Raw genomic sequence first — 22,224 nt, forward strand, 5'->3', positions numbered from 1 at the left:
ATTCTTATTAAGACCAACCCCCCCCCAAGCCTATTAACTATTAGATAACCTGCGAAAATTGTGCAAAGCCCATGCTATCCTAACAGCCTAGAAGTTTACGCCAGCTTGCGCTATTCGCACGCGCTCTTCATTACCAGTCGTTTACCTATTCCCCACAGTGGAGGGGACAAGGTAAACGCCCATATACCATATATGTGTAATTGCATACCCTCCAACTGTACCTTTTTAATAGGTACAGTACCTTTTTTTCATGGTCTGTACCGATTTTTGGCTCTCCAAACTTCCATTGAAAGTATAGGAAAAGGGGCGTGACCACGCCCCTTTTACCCGCGGTCACGCCCCTTTTTCGGATTTGTACCGATTTTTCAGTGTAAAATGTTGGAGGGTATGTAATTGTTCTTAAAATTCTGTCTTTGCGTTGGACACATACATATATAAATAACACATCACAGTATGCACAGTCACATCTGCGAGTTGAACTTACCCAATACTTACACCCCACTTCCCCTATTTGTGAGGTAAACGCTATTAACATATTAGCAATGTGGATTGCAGCAGAATTATGCTACATCTCCTATATATTTGCCCTGTGACTGTGTGTGCCTGGCCCTCTAACGCTGGGTGGAGTCACAGTGGTGGGCGGAGTTAGCAGCTCCTCCCCTGTCCCAGCACACCACTAGCAGGACGGAGCTGCAGACACATAATCCGCCCACCAGCCTAATGAGGAGAAGTTTATGCAGCAGCTCCCTCCTCCTTACACTGTCCGAGTGACAGTGTGAACCTGGCTGCTGCCGCTGCTGGCTGCCTGTAGGGGGAGCTGCAGCGGAAGCGCGCAGCTCCTCTCAGGCAGTACAAGGGGCCATGAGACAGAGCTACGTGAGGCAGTGGCTGATGTCTTCTGCTCCCACTGTAGTGTAAGGTGAGGAGGGGGTTCTGTTCAATGTTACTGGATGTGTGTATTGCTATGTAACATGTATAGTGTGTGTGTATTACTGTATGTATGCTAAGTACATGTATAGTGTGTGTGTATTACTGTATGTATGCTAAGTACATGTATAGTGTGTGTGTAACTATGAATGTTTGCTGTGTGCATATATAGTGTGTAACTATGTAAGCTGTGTGTGTATGTATATATGCTGTATGCATGTGTACACCATACTTGCCTACCTGACCCTCTCCATGAGACGATGCTGAAGTTAGCTTCTTATTCGGCCAGCTTCTTATTCACTTCTTATTCAAGCTCCAGCTTCTTATTCACTTCTTATTCGAACTCCAGCTTCTTATTCACTTCTTATTCAAGCTCTAGCTTCTTATTCACTTCTTATTCGAACTCCAGCTTCTTATTCAGATCATTCAGTTTTGCAAGGGTTAATGAGTCTTGGGCCACAAATTTGACACCTGAAATCAACAGAGTTGGTTCCCTTACATATGACCCGCTTGTATTTTGCCTGGCCCAACGATGTTTTGGGCATGAAATACACTGGCAAAGTGGGCACACACACCATATTTTACCATTTTGAATAAGTAGCTGTAGTTTTGCAAGGGTTAACCAGTCTTGGGCCACAAATCTGACACCTGAAATCAACAGAGGGTGGTCACTTACATATGACGCAGTTGTATTTTGCCTGGCCCAACGCTGATTTGGGCATGAAATACACTGGCAAAGTGGGCACACACACCATATTTTACCATTTTGAATAAGTAGCTGTAGTTTTGCAAGGGTTAACCAGTCATGGGCCACAAATCTGACACCTGAAATCAACAGAGGGTGGTCACTAACATATGACGCAGTTGTATTTTGCCTGGCCCAACGCTGTTTTGGGCATGAAATACAGTACACTGGCAAAGTGGGCACACACACCATATTTTACCATTTTGAATAAGTAGCTGTAGTTGTGCAAGGGTTAACCAGTCTTGGGCCACAAATTTGACCCCCAAAAACAACAGAGGGTGGTCACTTACATATGACGCAGTTGTATTTTGCCTGGCCCAACGCTGTTTTGGGCATGAAATACACTGGCAAAGTGGGCACACACCATATTTTGCCATTTTGAATAAGTAGCTGTAGTTTAGCAAGGGTTAACTAGTCTTGGGCCACAAACTTGACCCCCAAAAACAACAGAGGGTGGTCACTTACATATGACGCAGTTGTAGTTTGCTTGGCCCAACGCTGTTTTGGGCATGAAATACACAGGCAAAGTGGGCACACACACCATATTTTGCCATTTTGAATAAGTAGCTGTAGTTTAGCAAGGGTTAACTAGTCTTGGGCCACAAATTTGACCCCCAAAAACAACAGAGGGTGGTCACTTACATATGACGCAGTTGTATTTTGCTTGGCCCAACGCTGTTTTGGGCATGAAATACACTGGCAAAGTGGGCACACACACCATATTTTGCCATTTTGAATAAGTAGCTGTAGTTTAGCAAGGGTTAACTAGTCTTGGGCCACAAATTTGACCCCCAAAAACAACAGAGGGTTGTCACTTACATATGACGCAGTTGTATTTTGCTTGGCCCAACGCTGTTTTGGGCATGAAATACACTGGCAAAGTGGGCACACACACCATATTTTACCATTTTGAATAAGTAGCTGTAGTTTTGCAAGGGTTAACCAGTCTTGGGCCACAAATCTGACACCTGAAATCAACAGAGGGTGGTCACTTACATATGACGCAGTTGTATTTTGCTTGGCCCAACGCTGTTTTGGGCATGAAATACACTGGCAAAGTGGGCACACACACCATATTTTGCCATTTTGAATAAGTAGCTGTAGTTTAGCAAGGGTTAACTAGTCTTGGGCCACAAACTTGACCCCCAAAAACAACAGAGGGTGGTCACTTACATATGACGCAGTTGTAGTTTGCTTGGCCCAACGCTGTTTTGGGCATGAAATACACAGGCAAAGTGGGCACACACACCATATTTTGCCATTTTGAATAAGTAGCTGTAGTTTAGCAAGGGTTAACTAGTCTTGGGCCACAAATTTGACCCCCAAAAACAACAGAGGGTGGTCACTTACATATGACGCAGTTGTATTTTGCTTGGCCCAACGCTGTTTTGGGCATGAAATACACTGGCAAAGTGGGCACACACACCATATTTTGCCATTTTGAATAAGTAGCTGTAGTTTAGCAAGGGTTAATGAGTCTTGGGCCACAAATTTGACCCCCAAAAACAGAGGGTGGTCACTTACATATGACGCAGTTGTATTTTGCTTGGCCCAACGCTGTTTTGGGCATGAAATACACTGGCAAAGTGGGCACACACACCATATTTTACCATTTTGAATAAGTAGCTGTAGTTTTGCAAGGGTTAACCAGTCTTGGGCCACAAATCTGACACCTGAAATCAACAGAGGGTGGTCACTTACATATGACGCAGTTGTATTTTGCTTGGCCCAACGCTGTTTTGGGCATGAAATACACTGGCAAAGTGGGCACACACACCATATTTTACCATTTTGAATAAGTAGCTGTAGTTTTGCAAGGGTTAACCAGTCTTGGGCCACAAATCTGACACCTGAAATCAACAGTGGGTGGTCACTAACATATGACTTCAATAATGAATAAGTAGCTGGGGAGGGTCAGTCAAGCCAGATGACCTCTCCTTAAAGCAACAGTCTAAGTTATCAACATTCACTATATATATATTTAACATACTATCCCTTTAAACAAGGAAACTCATGAATTACACAGGTTCTGTGGCTGCTGACTTCAAGCCTGCATTTCACTTTGTTTTAATCAGCCACAGAACCTGTGCAATCTATGAGTTTCACAATTTATTTATTTTTCTGTAGCGGGGTACACTGCAGTGACGTGCGGTGGGGTGAGGCAGGTGAGGATGAGCCTTTCTGGTGCAGTTTTATTGTTTGTAATAATTTCTGCATTGTACCTGTGACTGTGTGTGCCAATAGCTGCTGTGTGGTTCTTATTCCATGTATCTCTCCCTATATTCTGTACCCTGAGGGGGCTATGTAAGTCAGGATCATAAATAGATAGATAGATAGATAGATAGATAGAAAGAGAGAGAGTTTCACAGGAAATACTACATCGGTATCTTTTTCTGTCTATTTTAGTCACCATATACTGCTTAAATCCTCTGTTTGTGTTCTGCATCTGCAGTCACACTCCACAGGGGGTTTATGTCAGGTAGTGCGTCTGGCTATGTTGTACTGTTACGCCCTAAGTCTATGTTTCTATATTATGTCTGCATCACAGGGCGAGAGATCCATGGCGAATCCTGCGTCATGCAGTGCTGACGCCGAGGATTTATCTAAGGAAAATATTCCAGCTGAGGGTCGAAGTACCGATGGCTATGTAGCCCTCAGTCAGCCTGTAGCACTGGTGGCTTACCAAGAACCACCTCGGACTGCCTTTTCTAATGTGCTGACTATGCTAATAACGAGACTTACGCCCCCTGTGGGACCTCCTGTGCCATTACAGCCACATATTGTCCCTGCAGTTAATCCGCCTTGGGCAGATATGCTGTCAACTCATGTACAGCAATTAAATCGGTCTCTGGTTAAACAAAAACCTAGCCCTCGCGCCCCCTAAGACCAAAGGGTAATCTAAGCGGACAATTACCTCCTCACAATCCACGCATGTAACGGATACTTCATCACATGAAGATGGTGTATACACTGACCCCACAGACACTGATGCAGATGCTTCTGATGGGTAATCTATTTTTCACAGGTGGATGTTCTTGACCTCCTTGAGGCTATCAGGCTGATTCTTTTGATGATGAATCTGCACCTCAAGATATGTCTAAGAAACCTGATAAGTTCAAACGTCAGAAGGTCACTAAATTAATTTTGCACCATTCTGACCATTTAGTTGACATACGTCAGGAATCCTGGGAGTCTCCAGGAAAGAAATTTGCCCTCTCTAAGAAAATGCTAGCTCATTATCCCCTCGCTGCAGAGTTAAGTATGAATTGGGAAACTCTGCCACCAGTGGACTTGCATGTCTGGTCTGTGGATCCAGACTCTAAAAAGACCTTGGAGGTTATCCCTTTTAAGGGAGACATCCTTTTTGGGGAAGATTTGAACAAAATTGTTGCTGACTTAGCGTCTGCTACAACTGCATGTATGACGTGTACTAATCCTTCCGCTCCGAAGGCTAAAAGTACCACTTTTCATTCCTTTCTACCTCCAAGTAAAGCAAAGGGTCAGGCGTACTGAAAACAGGCTTACACTTCCAAAACCTCTAAGCCCAAACCTAAACGTTCCTGGGTGGGCCGTCAGCCTGCTTCTAAACCAGAAAAGCCTGCTGCATGATGGGGTGGGCCTCCCCTTGGGGGATCCCAGGGTGGGAGGCCGACTTCTAAGGTTCGCACAGGTATGATTACAGACCACTTCAAATGACTGGGTAAGGGAAGTCGTCACTCACGGATACGCTATCTCTTTCAAGAAATGTCCCCCTTGCCAGTTTTGCTTGACAAACATCCCCTCAGACACGGTAAAAGCAAAAAGTCTCCATTTGGTGGTACAATCCCTTCTGGACACAGGAGTGATAGTAACGGTGCCTCTGGCTCAGAGAGGCAGGGGGTACTATTCAACGTTGTTCCTAGTTCCGAAACCGAATGGATCCTCCCGACCTATTCTAAACCTCAATTCTTTGAACAATTTTGTGAAGGTTTCCAAGTTCCGTATGGAAACCCTTCACTCTATTGTTCTGGCTTTGGAGCCCATGGACTATATCGTATCTATGGACACACAGGAAACTTACCTACATATACCTATTGCCATATCGCATCAACAAAACCTGCGGTTTGCTATTGGCAACCTACATTATCAATTCCAGGCCTTACCTTTTTGCCTGACCACGGCTCCACAAATCTTCAACAAGGTCATGGCAGTTATGACTGCCCTACTCCGCTGTTAGGGTATCAGGATCCCAACAGGTCTGGACGATTTGTTTATCCTGGGAAACTCCCCAGAGGTTCTCCTCCGTCATCTGGAACTGACGGTCCAATTTCTGCAAGCCCACGGGTGGCTTATCAACTGGAAGAAATCCTCCCTGGTCCCTGCTCAAAGCATGGTGCACCTGGGGGCATTGTTGGACACACTCAACCAACGGTTGTTCTTGTGTCAGGAGAAGGTCCTGAAGCGTCAGGACAGTATACAATACTTCCTTTCTCGCCCACGAGTGTCGATACACTCGGCGATGCAAGTACTAGGCCTCATGGTGTCGGCTTTGGACATGGTGGAGTATGCTCAGTTTCACTCTCGCCCTCTGCAGAAGCTAATCCTTGCCAAGTGGGACTGCCTGCCTCACAGGATCAGATCTCGCATGATATCCTTGACTCCAGAGGTTCGTCTGTCACTGACCTGGTGGCTACAGGACCAACAATTGAGCAGGGGTCGTCCCTTCTGGATCTCCAACTGGGTCCTTCTGACGACGGATGCCAGTCTGCGGGGTTGGGGTGCAGTGTTGGAACTACATTCTCTTCAGGGTCGGTGGACCAGGTAGGAATCTCTCCTCCCGATAAATATTCTGGAGTTGCGGGCAGTGTTCAATGCTCTGAAACTTGCCCTGACTCTGGTGCAGAACAGGCCTTTTCAAGTACAATTGGACAATGCTACCACGGTGGCGTACATAAACCATCAAGGCGGCACTCGAAGCCGCATGACAATGTTGGAAGTGTCAAAGATCCTTCACTGGGCGGAACGCCATCTGCCAGCCATATCGGCAGTGTTCATTCTGGGGGTCAGCTGGAAAGTGGACTTCCTCGGTCGTCAGAACATACACGCCAGAGAGTGGAGCCTTCATCCTGAAGTATTTCAACTCCTAGTAGACAAGTAGGGTCTACCAGATGTAGACCTGATTGCGTCTCGACACAATGACAAGGTTACGGTCTTCGGAGCAAGAATAAGGGATCCTCAAGCAGCGTTCGTAGACACACTGTCAATTCCATGGAACTTTCGGCTGCCGTACGTGTTCCCTCCGGTGTCACTCCTGCCCAGGGTAATAAGGAAGTTCAAGCAAAAAGGAGGAATCCTACTTCTACTCGCTCCAGCATGTCCCAGAGTACATTGCTTCTCAGACCTACAGGGTCTCTCGATAGAGCGTCCTCTTCTACTTCCACAATGCCCAGACCTCCTAGTTCAGGGCCCCTGTGTCTAACAGGATTTGTCCCGTCTGGCTTTGACAGCGTGGCTCTTGAAGCTTCCGTCCTGAGTGCCAAAGTTTTTTCTGAGGTGGTCATTCAAACGATGTTGAAAGCCTGTAAACCAGCTTCGGCTCGGATTTATTATAGAGTCTGGAATTCTTACTTCACCTGGTCTGCGGCTAAGAATTATGATGCATACAAGTTCAGTACTGCAAAACTTTTGGCATTCCTGCAACAGGGCCTGGACTTAGGCCTTCGTCTGGCCTCCCTCAATGTTTATATTTCAGCCTTGTCGATATGGATTCAGAGAAAAATTGCGTCTCTGCCTGACGTTCATACTTTCACTCAGGGTGTTCTAAGGATTCAATCTCCCTATGTCCCTTCTGTGGCACCTTGGGATTTGTCTGTTGTTCTAGATGCCCTGCATGAGGCTACGTTTGAACCTCTTAAGTCTGTGGACCTTAAGTGGCTTACGCTTAAGGTTTTGTTTTTGCTGGCTATTGCCTCTGCTAGACGGGGTTCGGACTTGGGTGCCTTGTCATGTTGGTCACACTTTCTGATTTTTCACTGTGACCGTGCGATTCTTAGAACTCGCCCTGGTTATTTACCTAAGGTTGTGTCATCATTCCACCTTAGCTAAGAGATTGTGGTTCCGGCCTTTATCTCTCCTGATTTGTCCTCCAAAGAGCGGTATTTGGATGTGGTACGGGCTCTCTGTATCTACGTGAAGAGAACCGTTTCCATTAGGAGATCGGATTCTCTATTTGTTCTTTTTGGTTTTCATAAACCGTGGCTGGCCTGCTAATAAGCAGAACTTGGCCAGATGGATTAGAATGGTGATTGCACAAGCTTATGTACAGGCTGGTCTTCCAGCTCCTGCAACTATCAAGGCCCATTCTACTCGGGCTGTTGGACCTTCTTGGGCGGCCTGCCGTGGCTCCTCCCTCGAAAAATTGTGCAAGGCGGCTACGTGGTCCTAAGTGAACACGTTCATGAGGTTCTATGCCTTTGATTATTCCGCCTCCCTTGATGCTTCCTTTGGACGCGAGTTTCTTGTGCCCGCTACACTGCATCCCCACCCATGAGGAACTGCTTTAGGACATCCCCGATGTTATTCCCTGTGGAATACTAATGTACCCAGCTGCAGAAAAGGAGATTTATGGAAAGAACTTATCCTTTGTTAAATCTCTTTCTGCGAGGTACACTGGATTCCACAGGGCACCCACCCTGACACACTTAGCTTCTTTGGGTTTGTATGGCATTAGCCGCTGGTACCTTCTCCTGTTGTGAGAATGTGGGTCTGTGTGGCTACTAACTGTTGTCGTATCTTTTACCTGCTACTGCATTGGACTGGTTAACAAAACTGAGCTCCTGTGCATGCAGGCGGGGTTATAGAGGAGGCAGTGCAAGGCATCCTGGGAACAGTCGAAGCTTTAGCCTATTGGTGCCTCGGATCAATATCCAACTCTACACCCCAATGTTATTCCCTGCGGAATCCAGTGTACCTCGCAGAAAGAGATTTAACAAAGTTAAGTTCTGAAAATAAATCTCCTTATTATCAGATTCTTATATAGCGCAGCAAATTCCGTTGAACTTTACAATTGTAAACAACTGTGAAAAAACAAAAACTGGGTAAAAACAGACAGATATAAGGTAGGAAAAATGTACAAACAAAGACTAGTTAACCCTTGCAAAACTACAGCTACTTATTCAAAATGGTAAAATATGGTGTGTGTGCCCACTTTGCCAGTGTATTTCATGCCCAAAATAGCGTTGGGCCAAGCAAAATACAACTGTGTCATATGTAAGTGACCACCCTCTGTTGTTTTTGGGGGTCAAATTTGTGGCCCAAGACTAGTTAACCCTTGCTAAACTACAGCTACTTATTCAAAATGGCAAAATATGGTGTGTGCCCACTTTGCCAGTGTATTTCATGCCCAAAACAGCGTTGGGCCAAGCAAAATACAACTGCGTCATATGTAAGTGACCACCCTCTGTTGATTTCAGGTGTCAGATTTGTGGCCCAAGACTGGTTAACCCTTGCAAAACTACAGCTACTTATTCAAAATGGTAAAATATGGTGTGTGTGCCCACTTTGCCAGTGTATTTCATGCCCAAAACAGCGTTGGGCCAGGAAAAATACAACTGCGTCATATGTAAGTGACCACCCTCTGTTGTTTTTGGGGGTCAAATTTGTGGCCCAAGACTAGTTAACCCTTGCAAAACTACAGCTACTTATTCAAAATGGTAAAATATGGTGTGTGTGCCCACTTTGCCAGTATATTTCATGCCCAAAACAGCGTTGGGCCAGGCAAAATACAACTGCGTCATATGTAAGTGACCACCCTCTGTTGTTTTTGGGGGTCAAATTTGTGGCCCAAGACTAGTTAACCCTTGCTAAACTACAGCTACTTATTCAAAATGGCAAAATATGGTGTGTGTGCCCACTTTGCCAGTATATTTCATGCCCAAAACAGCGTTGGGCCAGGCAAAATACAACTGCGTCATATGTAAGTGACCACCCTCTGTTGTTTTTGGGGGTCAAATTTGTGGCCCAAGACTGGTTAACCCTTGCAAAACTACAGCTACTTTTTCAAAATGGCAAAATATGGTGTGTGTGCCCACTTTGCCAGTATATTTCATGCCCAAAACAGCGTTGGGCCAGGCAAAATACAACTGCGTCATATGTAAGTGACCACCCTCTGTTGTTTTTGGGGGTCAAATTTGTGGCCCAAGACTGGTTAATCCTTGCAAAACTACAGCTACTTATTCAAAATGGTAAAATATGGTATGTGTGCCCACTTTGCCAGTGTATTTCATGCCCAAATCAGCGTTGGGCCAGGCAAAATACAACTGCGTCATATGTAAGTGACCACCCTCTGTTGATTTCAGGTGTCAGATTTGTGGCCCAAGACTAGTTAACCCTTGCAAAACTACAGCTACTTATTCAAAATGGTAAAATATGGTGTGTGTGCCCACTTTGCCAGTATATTTCATGCCCAAAACAGCGTTGGGCCAGGCAAAATACAACTGCGTCATATGTAAGTGACCACCCTCTGTTGTTTTTGGGGGTCAAATTTGTGGCCCAAGACTAGTTAACCCTTGCTAAACTACAGCTACTTATTCAAAATGGCAAAATATGGTGTGTGTGCCCACTTTGCCAGTGTATTTCATGCCCAAAACAGCGTTGGGCCAAGCAAAATACAACTGCGTCATATGTAAGTGACCACGCTCTGTTGTTTTTGGGGGTCAAATTTGTGGCCCAAGACTAGTTAACCCTTGCTAAACTACAGCTACTTATTCAAAATGGCAAAATATGGTGTGTGTGCCCACTTTGCCAGTATATTTCATGCCCAAAACAGCGTTGGGCCAGGCAAAATACAACTGCGTCATATGTAAGTGACCACCCTCTGTTGTTTTTGGGGGTCAAATTTGTGGCCCAAGACTGGTTAACCCTTGCAAAACTACAGCTACTTATTCAAAATGGCAAAATATGGTGTGTGTGCCCACTTTGCCAGTATATTTCATGCCCAAAACAGCGTTGGGCCAGGCAAAATACAACTGCGTCATATGTAAGTGACCACCCTCTGTTGTTTTTGGGGGTCAAATTTGTGGCCCAAGACTGGTTAATCCTTGCAAAACTACAGCTACTTATTCAAAATGGTAAAATATGGTATGTGTGCCCACTTTGCCAGTGTATTTCATGCCCAAATCAGCGTTGGGCCAGGCAAAATACAACTGCGTCATATGTAAGTGACCACCCTCTGTTGATTTCAGGTGTCAGATTTGTGGCCCAAGACTAGTTAACCCTTGCAAAACTACAGCTACTTATTCAAAATGGTAAAATATGGTGTGTGTGCCCACTTTGCCAGTATATTTCATGCCCAAAACAGCGTTGGGCCAGGCAAAATACAACTGCGTCATATGTAAGTGACCACCCTCTGTTGTTTTTGGGGGTCAAATTTGTGGCCCAAGACTAGTTAACCCTTGCTAAACTACAGCTACTTATTCAAAATGGCAAAATATGGTGTGTGTGCCCACTTTGCCAGTATATTTCATGCCCAAAACAGCGTTGGGCCAGGCAAAATACAACTGCGTCATATGTAAGTGACCACCCTCTGTTGTTTTTGGGGGTCAAATTTGTGGCCCAAGAGTGGTTAACCCTTGCAAAACTACAGCTACTTATTCAAAATGGTAAAATATGGTATGTGTGCCCACTTTGCCAGTGTATTTCATGCCCAAAACAGCGTTGGGCCAGGCAAAATACAACTGCGTCATATGTAAGTGACCACCCTCTGTTGTTTTTGGGGGTCAAATTTGTGGCCCAAGACTAGTTAACCCTTGCTAAACTACAGCTACTTATTCAAAATGGCAAAATATGGTGTGTGTGCCCACTTTGCCAGTATATTTCATGCCCAAAACAGCGTTGGGCCAGGCAAAATACAACTGCGTCATATGTAAGTGACCACCCTCTGTTGTTTTTGGGGGTCAAATTTGTGGCCCAAGACTGGTTAACCCTTGCAAAACTACAGCTACTTATTCAAAATGTCAAAATATGGTGTGTGTGCCCACTTTGCCAGTATATTTCATGCCCAAAACAGCGTTGGGCCAGGCAAAATACAACTGCGTCATATGTAAGTGACCACCCTCTGTTGTTTTTGGGGGTCAAATTTGTGGCCCAAGACTGGTTAATCCTTGCAAAACTACAGCTACTTATTCAAAATGGTAAAATATGGTATGTGTGCCCACTTTGCCAGTGTATTTCATGCCCAAATCAGCGTTGGGCCAGGCAAAATACAACTGCGTCATATGTAAGTGACCACCCTCTGTTGATTTCAGGTGTCAGATTTGTGGCCCAAGACTGGTTAACCCTTGCAAAACTACAGCTACTTATTCAAAATGGCAAAATATGGTGTGTGTGCCCACTTTGCCAGTGTATTTCATGCCCAAAACAGCGTTGGGCCAGGCAAAATACAACTGCGTCATATGTAAGTGACCACCCTCTGTTGTTTTTGGGGGTCAAATTTGTGGCCCAAGACTAGTTAACCCTTGCTAAACTACAGCTACTTATTCAAAATGGCAAAATATGGTGTGTGTGCCCACTTTGCCAGTGTATTTCATGCCCAAAACAGCGTTGGGCCAAGCAAAATACAACTGCGTCATATGTAAGTGACCACGCTCTGTTGTTTTTGGGGGTCAAATTTGTGGCCCAAGACTAGTTAACCCTTGCTAAACTACAGCTACTTATTCAAAATGGCAAAATATGGTGTGTGTGCCCACTTTGCCAGTAGATTTCATGCCCAAAACAGCGTTGGGCCAGGCAAAATACAACTGCGTCATATGTAAGTGACCACCCTCTGTTGTTTTTGGGGGGCAAATTTGTGGCCCAAGACTGGTTAACCCTTGCAAAACTACAGCTACTTATTCAAAATGGCAAAATATGGTGTGTGTGCCCACTTTGCCAGTATATTTCATGCCCAAAACAGCGTTGGGCCAGGCAAAATACAAGTGGGTGATATGTAAGTGACCACCCTCTGTTGTTTTTGGGGGTCAAATTTGTGGCCCAAGACTGGTTAATCCTTGCAAAACTACAGCTACTTATTCAAAATGGTAAAATATGGTATGTGTGCCCACTTTGCCAGTGTATTTCATGCCCAAAACAGCGTTGGGCCAAGCAAAATACAACTGCGTCATATGTAAGTGACCACCCTCTGTTGATTTCAGGTGTCAGATTTGTGGCCCAAGACTGGTTAACCCTTGCTAAACTACAGCTACTTATTCAAAATGGCAAAATATGGTGTGTGTGCCCACTTTGCCAGTGTATTTCATGCCCAAAACAGCGTTGGGCCAGGCGAAATACAAGCGGGTCATATGTAAGGGAACCTACTCTGTTGATTTCAGGTGTCAAATTTGTTACCCAAGACTCATTAACCCTTGCAAAACTGAATGATCTGAATAAGAAGCTGGAGTTCGAATAAGAAGTGAATAAGAAGCTAGAGCTTGAATAAGAAGTGAATAAGAAGCTAGAGCTTGAATAAGAAGTGAATAAGAAGCTAGAGCTTGAATAAGAAGTGAATAAGAAGCTGGCCGAATAAGAAGCTAACTTCAGCATCGTCTCATGGAGAGGGTCAGGTAGGCAAGTATGGTGTACTGTGTGTATGCACAGTATGCTGTGTGCATGTATAGTGTGTAACTATGTATGCTGTGTGTGTGTGTGTGTGTGTGTGTGTGTGTATGTATATATGCTGTGTGCATGTGTACTGTGTGTATGTTGTGTGCATGTATATTGTGCGTGTGGCTGTGTGCATGTATACTATGTTTGCATGTATACTGTTAGTATGTAAACTGTGTGTCCACATGTATGCTGTGTACAGTATGTGCGTATGTCTATGTACAGATGTTCTGTGTGTGTGTGTGTGTGTGTGTGTATAAATGTGTGTATGTACGTACGTATGTATATACATACATACACACACACACACACACACACACACACACACACACACACACACACCTTGTGCAGTGTGCTGGCTACTCAATTACGAGCACACACACATACATACATACATACATACACGCGCGCGTGCACGGAAACACCCCCATGAAAATCCTGCGTTTGCCACTGAGCCAGAAGCCACCGGGGCATGGACACCCCACACTGCCTGGTAACAGACCCCTCCCGTGCCACCTACACCCCAATGCCACCCGCACCACACACCCCAAACCCCCCTCCAGCAGCCACTGAAAGCCCAGACACCCCCGACCCCGACGCCTGCATAACTCACCAGCACACACTGCCCAGCCTAACCCACCGCACCGAACCCACCCGCCGCACAAGCCAGCACCTCCCACAGCCATCCGCGCCATGGACACGGTGGCCGGGCCGTGCCGCCCGCACCACGGCCGACCAGACAGCCGCAGCCCGCACCACCCTTCTCGCCCTCCACATACCCCCAACGCCAGCTCCCGCACTGCAGCAGCGCCTGGGACCCACTGTCCCGCCAGACGCCGTCCGCACAATGGATGAAGAGATTGCAGTTACGGCGCAGCATCACCCGCGCCTGTAACTGCTGCCGCCGCTGCCATACACATCAGGAGGGACGGATGGTGCAGGAGAAGGCTTGATAGCCCCCCCTGCGCCGGTACAGACACCCGCTGCCTCCTCCGCACACCGAACACAACGCTGCCTCCCACCATCCCCAGATTCCCGGACTGTACACCACAGGGCCTGGGCTGCCGGCTCCACAGGCCAGAGACGGGGGACAGCGCGCCTGCTAATGTGGCAGCTACACCAACTTCACAGGTGAGAGTGCACAGGCAGCTCCGCCTCTCTGCGTTCCCTCCCAGCCGCCCGCGTCTCTGCGTCCCCTCTCTGCCACCCCCGCATCTCTGCATCCCCTCCCTACGTCTCTGCGTCCCCTCCCTGCCGCCCCCGCATCTCTGCATCCCCTCACTGCGTCTCTGCGTCCCCTCCCTGCCGCCCCGCGTCTCTGCGTCCCCTCCCTGCATCCCCTCCCTGCCACCCCGCGTCTCTGCGTCCCCTCTCTGCCACCCCGCGTCTCTGCATCCCCTCCCTGCCACCCCGCGTCTCTGCGTCCCCTCTCTGCCACCCCGCGTCCCCTTCCTGCCACCCCCGCGTCTCTGCATCCCCTCCCTGCATCTCTGCGTCCCCTCCCTGCCGCTCCGCATCTCTCTATCCTCTCCCTGCCGCCCCATGTCTCTCTATCCCCTCCCTGCCGCCCGCGTCTCTGCGTCCCCTCCCTGCCGCCCCGCGTCTCTGCCTCCCCTCTCTGCCGCCCGCGTCTCTGCGTCCCCTCACTGCCGCCCACATCTCTGCGTCCCTCCCTGCCGCCCGCCTCTCTGCGTCCCCTCCCTGCCGCCCACATCTATGCGCCCCCTCCCTGCCGCCCGCCTCTCTGTGTCCCCTCCCTGCCGCCCGCCTCTCTGTGTCCCCTCCCTGCCGCCCGCCTCTCTGCGCCCCCTCCCTGCCGCCCGCATCACTGCGTCCCCTCCTTGCTGCCCCGTGTCTGTGTCCCCTCTCTGCGTCCCCTCCCTGCCTCTCTGCGTCCCTTCCCTGCCGCCCCGTGTCTCTGCGTCCCTTCCCTGCCGCCCCGCGTATCTGCCTCCCCTCCCTGCTGCCCGCCTCTCTGCCGCCTCTCTGCGTCCCCACATCTCTGCGTCCCCTCTCTCCCCGCATCTCTGCGTCCCCTCCCTGCTGCCCCGTGTCTCTGCGTCCCCTCCCTGCCGCCCGCGTATGTGCCTCCCCTCCCTGCCGCCCCGCCTCTCTGCTTCCCCTCCCTGCCGCCCCGCCTCTCTGTATCCCCTCCCTGCCACCCTGCGTCTCTGTGTCCCCGCCCCGCGTCTCTGTGTCCCCTCCCCGCGTCTCTGTGTCCCCGCCCCGCCGCCCCGCGTCTTTGTGTCCCCTCCCCGACGTCCGCGTCTCTGCAGGGGTTAAAGGGGCGCAGCCCCTTCCAACGGTGTGAAGAGCGCCCGTAGGGCGTGATGAAGCACCTAGTACAGTATATTTGTTAATCCAGACAGATTACCAAGCAGCATTAGCGTCACTACGGTGGGTGTCACCTTGTGCGCCTACTCACCCTGCCACCTCTATACCTGGATGTAAAAGGGGTTGTGGTCTTGTGTCGTTTTTTTGGGGTGACCACATCTCACTCTCCCGTTTTCATCACGCTTGAGACACAGGGGCGTCACTTACCTTGCAGAATGTGAGGACACAGAGGGTGCTGCTATGGTTGAGCCTGATCATCAGCCCCCACGGTCCTCCGGACATTCCCTGCAGCTGCGATCACGGTCATGGTTTGTGTCTCCATCTCAGAAACATTTGGACAATCAGGGGGTATTCTGGGTACTCAGACCATCCCCCCCCCCCCCCCTTCCCCTTGCATGCACATCTGAGTGTACATGGTAAGATATATTAATAAATACTAATATTATACTTATCTAGTTACACAGTCACAGCAATTACTTTGGTCAATATTCATTATTACAAATTTGGAACAAATTAACTGTATTTTTTACTACGTAATCTGTCCCTTAGTTTAAATGAGCTCAGCCTCGCCCTGTGTGCAGAATGTGACCCCACTGGTATCTGAGTGACAGCTCAGCCTCGCCCTGTGTGCAGAATGTGACCCCACTGGTATCTGAGTGACAGCTCAGCCTCGCCCTCTGTGCAGAATGTGACCCCACTGGTATCTGAGTGTCAGCAACTTTCACTTTCATTTCCCTCTCCTGCTTCCAGCGATGGCGTCTGCTGATCTGAGACAGGAGCTGCACTGTTCCATCTGCCTGAGCATTTATACAGATCCTGTAACCCTGAGATGTGGCCACAACTTCTGCCGGGTCTGTATTGATCGTGTGCTGGATACACAGGAGGGGGCTGGAGCTTATACCTGTCCTGAATGCAGAGCAGAGTGTCAGGAGCGTCCTGCAATGATACGGAACATTCCTCTGTGTAACATAGTGGGGAGGTTCCTGTCTGCTCGGCCAGATCAGGAGGAGACTGGGATCTTCTGCACTTACTGTATTCACTCTCCTGTACCTGCTGCTAAATCCTGTCTGCTGTGTGAGGCTTCTCTGTGTGATAAACACCTGAGAGTACACAGCAAGTCAGCAGAACACGTCTTATGTGATCCCACCACTGCCCTGGGGAACAGGAAATGCTCCTTCCATAAGAAGGTCCTGGAGTATTACTGCACCGAGGACGCTGCCTGTATCTGTGTGTACTGTTCAGCTGGAGAACATCGGGGACACCATGTGGAGATGCTGGATGAGGCCTCTGAGAAGAAGAAGGAGAAGCTGAGAAATGTTCTGCAAAAACTGACTACAAAGAGAGCGGAGACTGAGCAAAGAGTCCAGAGTCTACAGGAGCGCAGGAGAGAAGATCAGGGAAAAGTGGCTGATGTAAGAGAGACAGTCACTGCCTTGTTTAGAGACATCAGGAGACAGCTGGAAGACCTGGAAAAGAGAGTCCTGAGTGAGATCTCCAGGCAGGAACAGCGCGTTTCACTCTCAGTTTCTGATCTGATCCGGCAGCTGGAAATAAAGAAGAACGAGCTGTCCGGGAAGATGCGTCACATTGAGGAGCTGTGTAACATGTCTGACCCAGTGACTGTCTTACAGGAACCAGACACAGGGGACTTGTGTGATACTGAGGACACAGAGAGACATGATACCCAGGTCCGCGGTGCAGGAGATCTGGATGTGGGTCTCATCTCAGGGACATTACACACATCTGATATAACAGGTATAAATACAGGTGACTTGTGTGATACTGTGTACACAGAGAGACATGATAACCAGGTCCATTGTGTAGCAGATCTGGATGTGGGTCTCTCAAGGACATTACACACAATATCTGATATAATAACAGGTATAAATGTATGCTTTTATTTTCTGGAACCGATAAACATATTACTGGATGTAAACACAGCTGGTAATAATATACACATATCTGGTGACAGGAAAACTGCATCCTGGTCACCAGACCAGATTCCTTCAGAAACACCAAAGAGATTTCAGTGGCCTCAGGTAATAAGCACCAGGGGATTCTCCTCAGGGCGACATTACTGGGAGGTGGATGTCAGTAAATCAGGGCGATGTATGGTGGGGATGTGTTACCACAGTATAGACAGAACAGGAGATCATTCAGACATTGGATATAATAACAAGTCCTGGGGCTTGTGGAGATGGTGGTATAATAATCAGTACTCAGTGAGACATGACAGAAGAGAAATCAAGTTATCTCAGAATATCCGCTGTGACAGAGTGAGGGTATATCTGGATTATGAGGCAGGACAGCTGTCCTTTTATGAGCTACGTGACCCTATCAGACACTTACACACCTTTACTACCACCTTCACTGAGCCCCTGCATGCTGTATTATGCGTATGGGAAGGGTATGTAAAGATATCTGGGGGAGCCAGGAGCCAGTAGGAATGATAATAATTTAAGATGTCTGCCCAGATATTGATTAGATCACAGGGATGGGAATCTGATTGGTGAAATATTCAGTCAATAGAATGAAGCAGTGGGTGGAGCTACAGCTGAGCCCCTCCCCCTGTGTATCTAGGTGACCAGGGTGTCTGGATTTGTTCACTTGTAGGTTTGTTAGAAACTGTCATTATAAATAGATAAATAAATACTAATATAACGGATCACATCAGGCTCTGCCGCTATTCGGCCTTCCACCTCTCAGGCCACCCCGCACCCTTTCTGCTGTTTGCCGCCTCCGAGACTCCACACTGACTCCGCACCCATCAATATCTGTCTGTCGGCCAGTGTGTACTCTATTAGTGCAGTCAGTGCTATATTTATTTCTGTTTTTACACAACACAAAATGGGTTGGACAATTCCCAGAATGCTTAGAAACATAGAATTTGACGGCAGATAAGAACCACTTGGCCCATCTAGTCTGCCCCTTTTTTTTTATTATTCTTTAGGTAATTCACTGTATTATCTTTATTATTATAAAATTATCTCTAATAGAAGATTGTTTTTATACCGTGTTCCCTCTTTACACCATCCCTTTAATGATATAATGTCACATTTGCTTAACAGTAAATACTCTCTCAGCGCCTTAAAATCTTTTAATTACATTATAAGTCACCTTCGCTATGACACCAGTTTTGCCCATGTGTTAAAAGAACATTATAAAGAAGGAGCATCGTACATATAGCAGAAAGGGAATATGACCTACATTCTGCAGGATGGTATCCGTAAATCATACTTACCTACTCAGGCAGTCCCCCACACACCCGGAATTATGGTCCGTGATAACTAAGGAGCGTGGCTAAAATGATGCAAATACACAGTTCACAGCATTTTGCCACCACTGGGGTGGGACCTAATGGCGTTATGCGCCTGGCCCCTTCCCCGGTTTGGCCAACTGCACCTACTGGAGTGGAGACTCTTAAAGTAGGCAAGTATGTCTTATGTCTGTTATTAGATAGTAACACAATGTTTTATGATTACCCTTAGAGTCTAAGGGGCTTATTTATCACCATCCGCATCTTGGTTGCGGATGTCATGTGATATAATTGCCCAAACTCGCACTGTGATAAATGATTACATCGCAGAGATGCATCAATTATCGCATGCTGGGACAGAGCTTGCGGTCAAGCTCAGTCCCTGCGATGCCTCTTTGCAGCATCATCGGGGTATTTTTCGTAAAAAATACCCCGATGTCCTGATGCGTATGCGCAGCCCCCGCCGACATCGCCGATACCGCCGCCACCTGGTCGACCCCCCCCCCCCTCATCGCGACTACCCCCGCGCACTGCGGACCCCCACCAGCAGGATAATATACTTATCTGTCCAGGGAGCCGGTCCGCGCTGCTTCTGCTGGGCGCCAGATCTTGTGCGCTGCGGTGACCCCCGGTGCTGTAAAGTGCGCTGCTGCTTTGCAGCATCACTTTACTGCACCGGGGTCACATTGCAGCATATGGGGGACCCGACACCCGGCAGCGCTCAGCGGAGCAGTGGACACCGGAGCAGTGATTAGCTATGTGTGTCCATCAGATACACAGGGTCCCCGCTCAGCTCTCTCTGCCAGGGGCAGAGAAAGCTGGGCAAAAGTGTGCACATCGGAGTGCTGCCCTGTGATCTCGCCAGCCTGAGTTGGAGAGATTATCACAGGATACACTGCGGCGTTTTTTTTGTAAATCTGGTCAGATCGCTTTTCCCATTATAAGTATGGGGAATGTGATCTGGAATACTAAAAAAAAGTGAATTAAAGGGTTTTTCATGAACATTGCTCCAAATGCCCTTTAATACATTCAGGTGATACTAAAATAATGTGAAAAGGGTGTGAAAACAGAAAACTTCCTTATTCACATTATTTTTGTAAAAATAATGTTAATAAATAGACCCCTAAGAGTTTTATTTTACTTTAAAAAATAATTATAATTATAATTTATACAGAGTTGGACAATAAATCTGATTGTGCAGAGGATTTACAGTTTTTTGGGCCTAATTCAGACCTAATCGCTCGCTAGCTGTTTTTTGCAGTGCTGCGATCAGATAGACGCCGCCTATAGGGGAGTGTATTTTAGCTGTGCAAGAGTGCGGGCGCATGTGCAGCCGAGCGGTACATAAACAGTTTGTGCAGTCTCTGAGTAGCCCAGAACTTACTCAGCCGCTGCGATCACTTCAGCCCGTCCAGGACCGGAATTGACGTCAAACACTTGTACGCGCCTGCGTTTTACCAACCACTCCCAGAAAACGGTCAGTTGACACCCACAAACGCCCTCTTCCTGTCAATCTCCTTGCGATCGGCTGTGCGAATGGATTCTTTGTTAAATCCTTCGCACAGTAACGATCCGCTTTGTTCCCCGTGCGACGCGCCTGCGCATTGCGGTACATACACATGCGCAATTGTGACCTGATCGCTGCACTGTGAAAAAATCTAGCGTGCAATCAGGTCGGAATGACCCCCATTGTGTAGAATAAAGACGTTATTTTTTTATTATCTTTGCTGCTGTCTACTCTCTATAATGGGTCATGACCCCAATTTCATAGGGAGCTGCTCCCAAGAACAGGTCAGGGCAGGGATGTGGAGTCAGGGGAGGCGGAGCCTCACCAGTCATACTCCAATGAAAGTAGAAGGTTTTTCCACTGACCTATTTATAACACAGATCATTGGAAAAATCTGCTGTTTTCACTGGAGTATGACAAGTACCAAATGTGTGGCCCTCAAATGGGAACCGGTCTCTAGGACGACAGTAACTAGGTCGACCACTATTGGCCGACAGTAACTAAGTTGACAGGATTTCTAAGTCGACAGGGTCTCTAGGACGACAGGTCAAAAGGTCGACATGAGTTTCTCACGATTTTTTTCTTTTTTGAACCTTTTCATACTTTTCATACAATTGGGAGCGGTAACCAGTGCCGATCGAAGCGGCAGCAGAGCGTGGCACCTTGCCCGAAGTATGGCGAGCAAAGCGAGCCATGGGAGGGGACACGGTGCACTAATTGGGGTTCCCGGTCACTCTATGAAGAAAATGACACCAAAAAAACATTAAAAATCTAATGTCGACCTTTTGACCTGTCGACCTAGACCATGTCGACATAAAGGCCATGTCGACCTAGTTACTGTCGACCAATAGTGGTCAACCTAGACACTGTCAACCTAGTTACTATCTACCTTCCATACCACACCCCCTGCAAATATAGAGAGGAGGCAGCGACGAGCTCTATCCCCCCATCTCATCATCAGAAACTGCCTGGAGGACGGGGCCTCATAGCAGGCAATAACAGTCTGGCAGGGCTGGATCAAAGAGATCATTCAACTGTCTGCCGATGCAACAGGACCTGGTGGATCCTGGAGGACCCTCTCCCCGTCCGTCCTTACTGCAGAGCACGGTAACACCTGTAGGTTCAGTGGTGGTGGGGTGTTTCCACCGCTGACCTCTTTGCACAGTGGCAGGTGACCCAGTTAAAATTGGAGCCACAAGCCGTGATTGGCTTGCTTGCAGCACCATTTTTTTAATTCAAAATGGTCATGGCGAGCCAATGGTGGCCCACCACAGCATTGCCCCGCCCCCTTGGGCTGACTGATGTTAACTAGTGCGAGGCAGTGACAGGAAGTCCAATGGCAGGGAAGGAGCAGACAAGCTCCTGAAGGAAAAAAAATAGTCTGTTGCCCACCGGGTGAAGATGTCATCACTAAAGTGCTCAAATATTTGGTGCCCTGTCTCTATTTAAATATTTTCTTAACAAGTGGACTATAGGTACCAGAGGTCCCTTAATGTTTGGGCATGCTGGCACTTGTTACAACTTTGTTTTACCTTGTAAATGATTGCCACTATAAAAATGCGGCCAATCTCGGCTGAAATCCCGAACCTCCGCAACTTGGACCCTACTACATTAACCTGGTAATCTCAGCACAAATACTGGAGAAACACATACATAGATACACATGTAATCTCAGCACACATAGATAGACACACGTGTAATCTCAGCACACATACATAGACACATGTAATCTCAGCACACATAGACACACTTGTAATCTCAGCACACATAGACACACATACATACGTAGACACACTACTTAGACACACATGTAATCTCAGCACATTAATACCCCTTTCA

The 22,224-nt window shown here is 47.6% G+C and overlaps 1 protein-coding gene across 1 annotated transcript; it reads left to right on the top strand.

Moving 5' to 3' along the window:
- The first annotated feature begins 789 nt into the window (after window positions 1–789).
- On the top strand, window positions 790–20,578 carry LOC134933717 (E3 ubiquitin/ISG15 ligase TRIM25-like). The gene is made up of 2 exons (XM_063929119.1): window positions 790–919; window positions 16,373–20,578. The coding sequence occupies exon 2, from the start codon at window positions 16,375–16,377 to the stop codon at window positions 18,064–18,066; it is 1,692 nt and encodes a 563-aa protein (XP_063785189.1). The 5' UTR covers window positions 790–919; window positions 16,373–16,374; the 3' UTR covers window positions 18,067–20,578.
- Window positions 20,579–22,224: the final 1,646 nt, after the last annotated feature.

This window comes from Pseudophryne corroboree, chromosome 6 (genome assembly GCF_028390025.1).
Source record: "Pseudophryne corroboree isolate aPseCor3 chromosome 6, aPseCor3.hap2, whole genome shotgun sequence".
NCBI lineage: Eukaryota > Metazoa > Chordata > Amphibia > Anura > Myobatrachidae > Pseudophryne > Pseudophryne corroboree.

Coding starts and splice junctions, on each gene's coding strand:
- LOC134933717 (XM_063929119.1), top strand. CDS start 16,375: ATGGCGTCTGCTGATCTGAGACAGGAGCTGCACTGTTCCATCTGCCTG.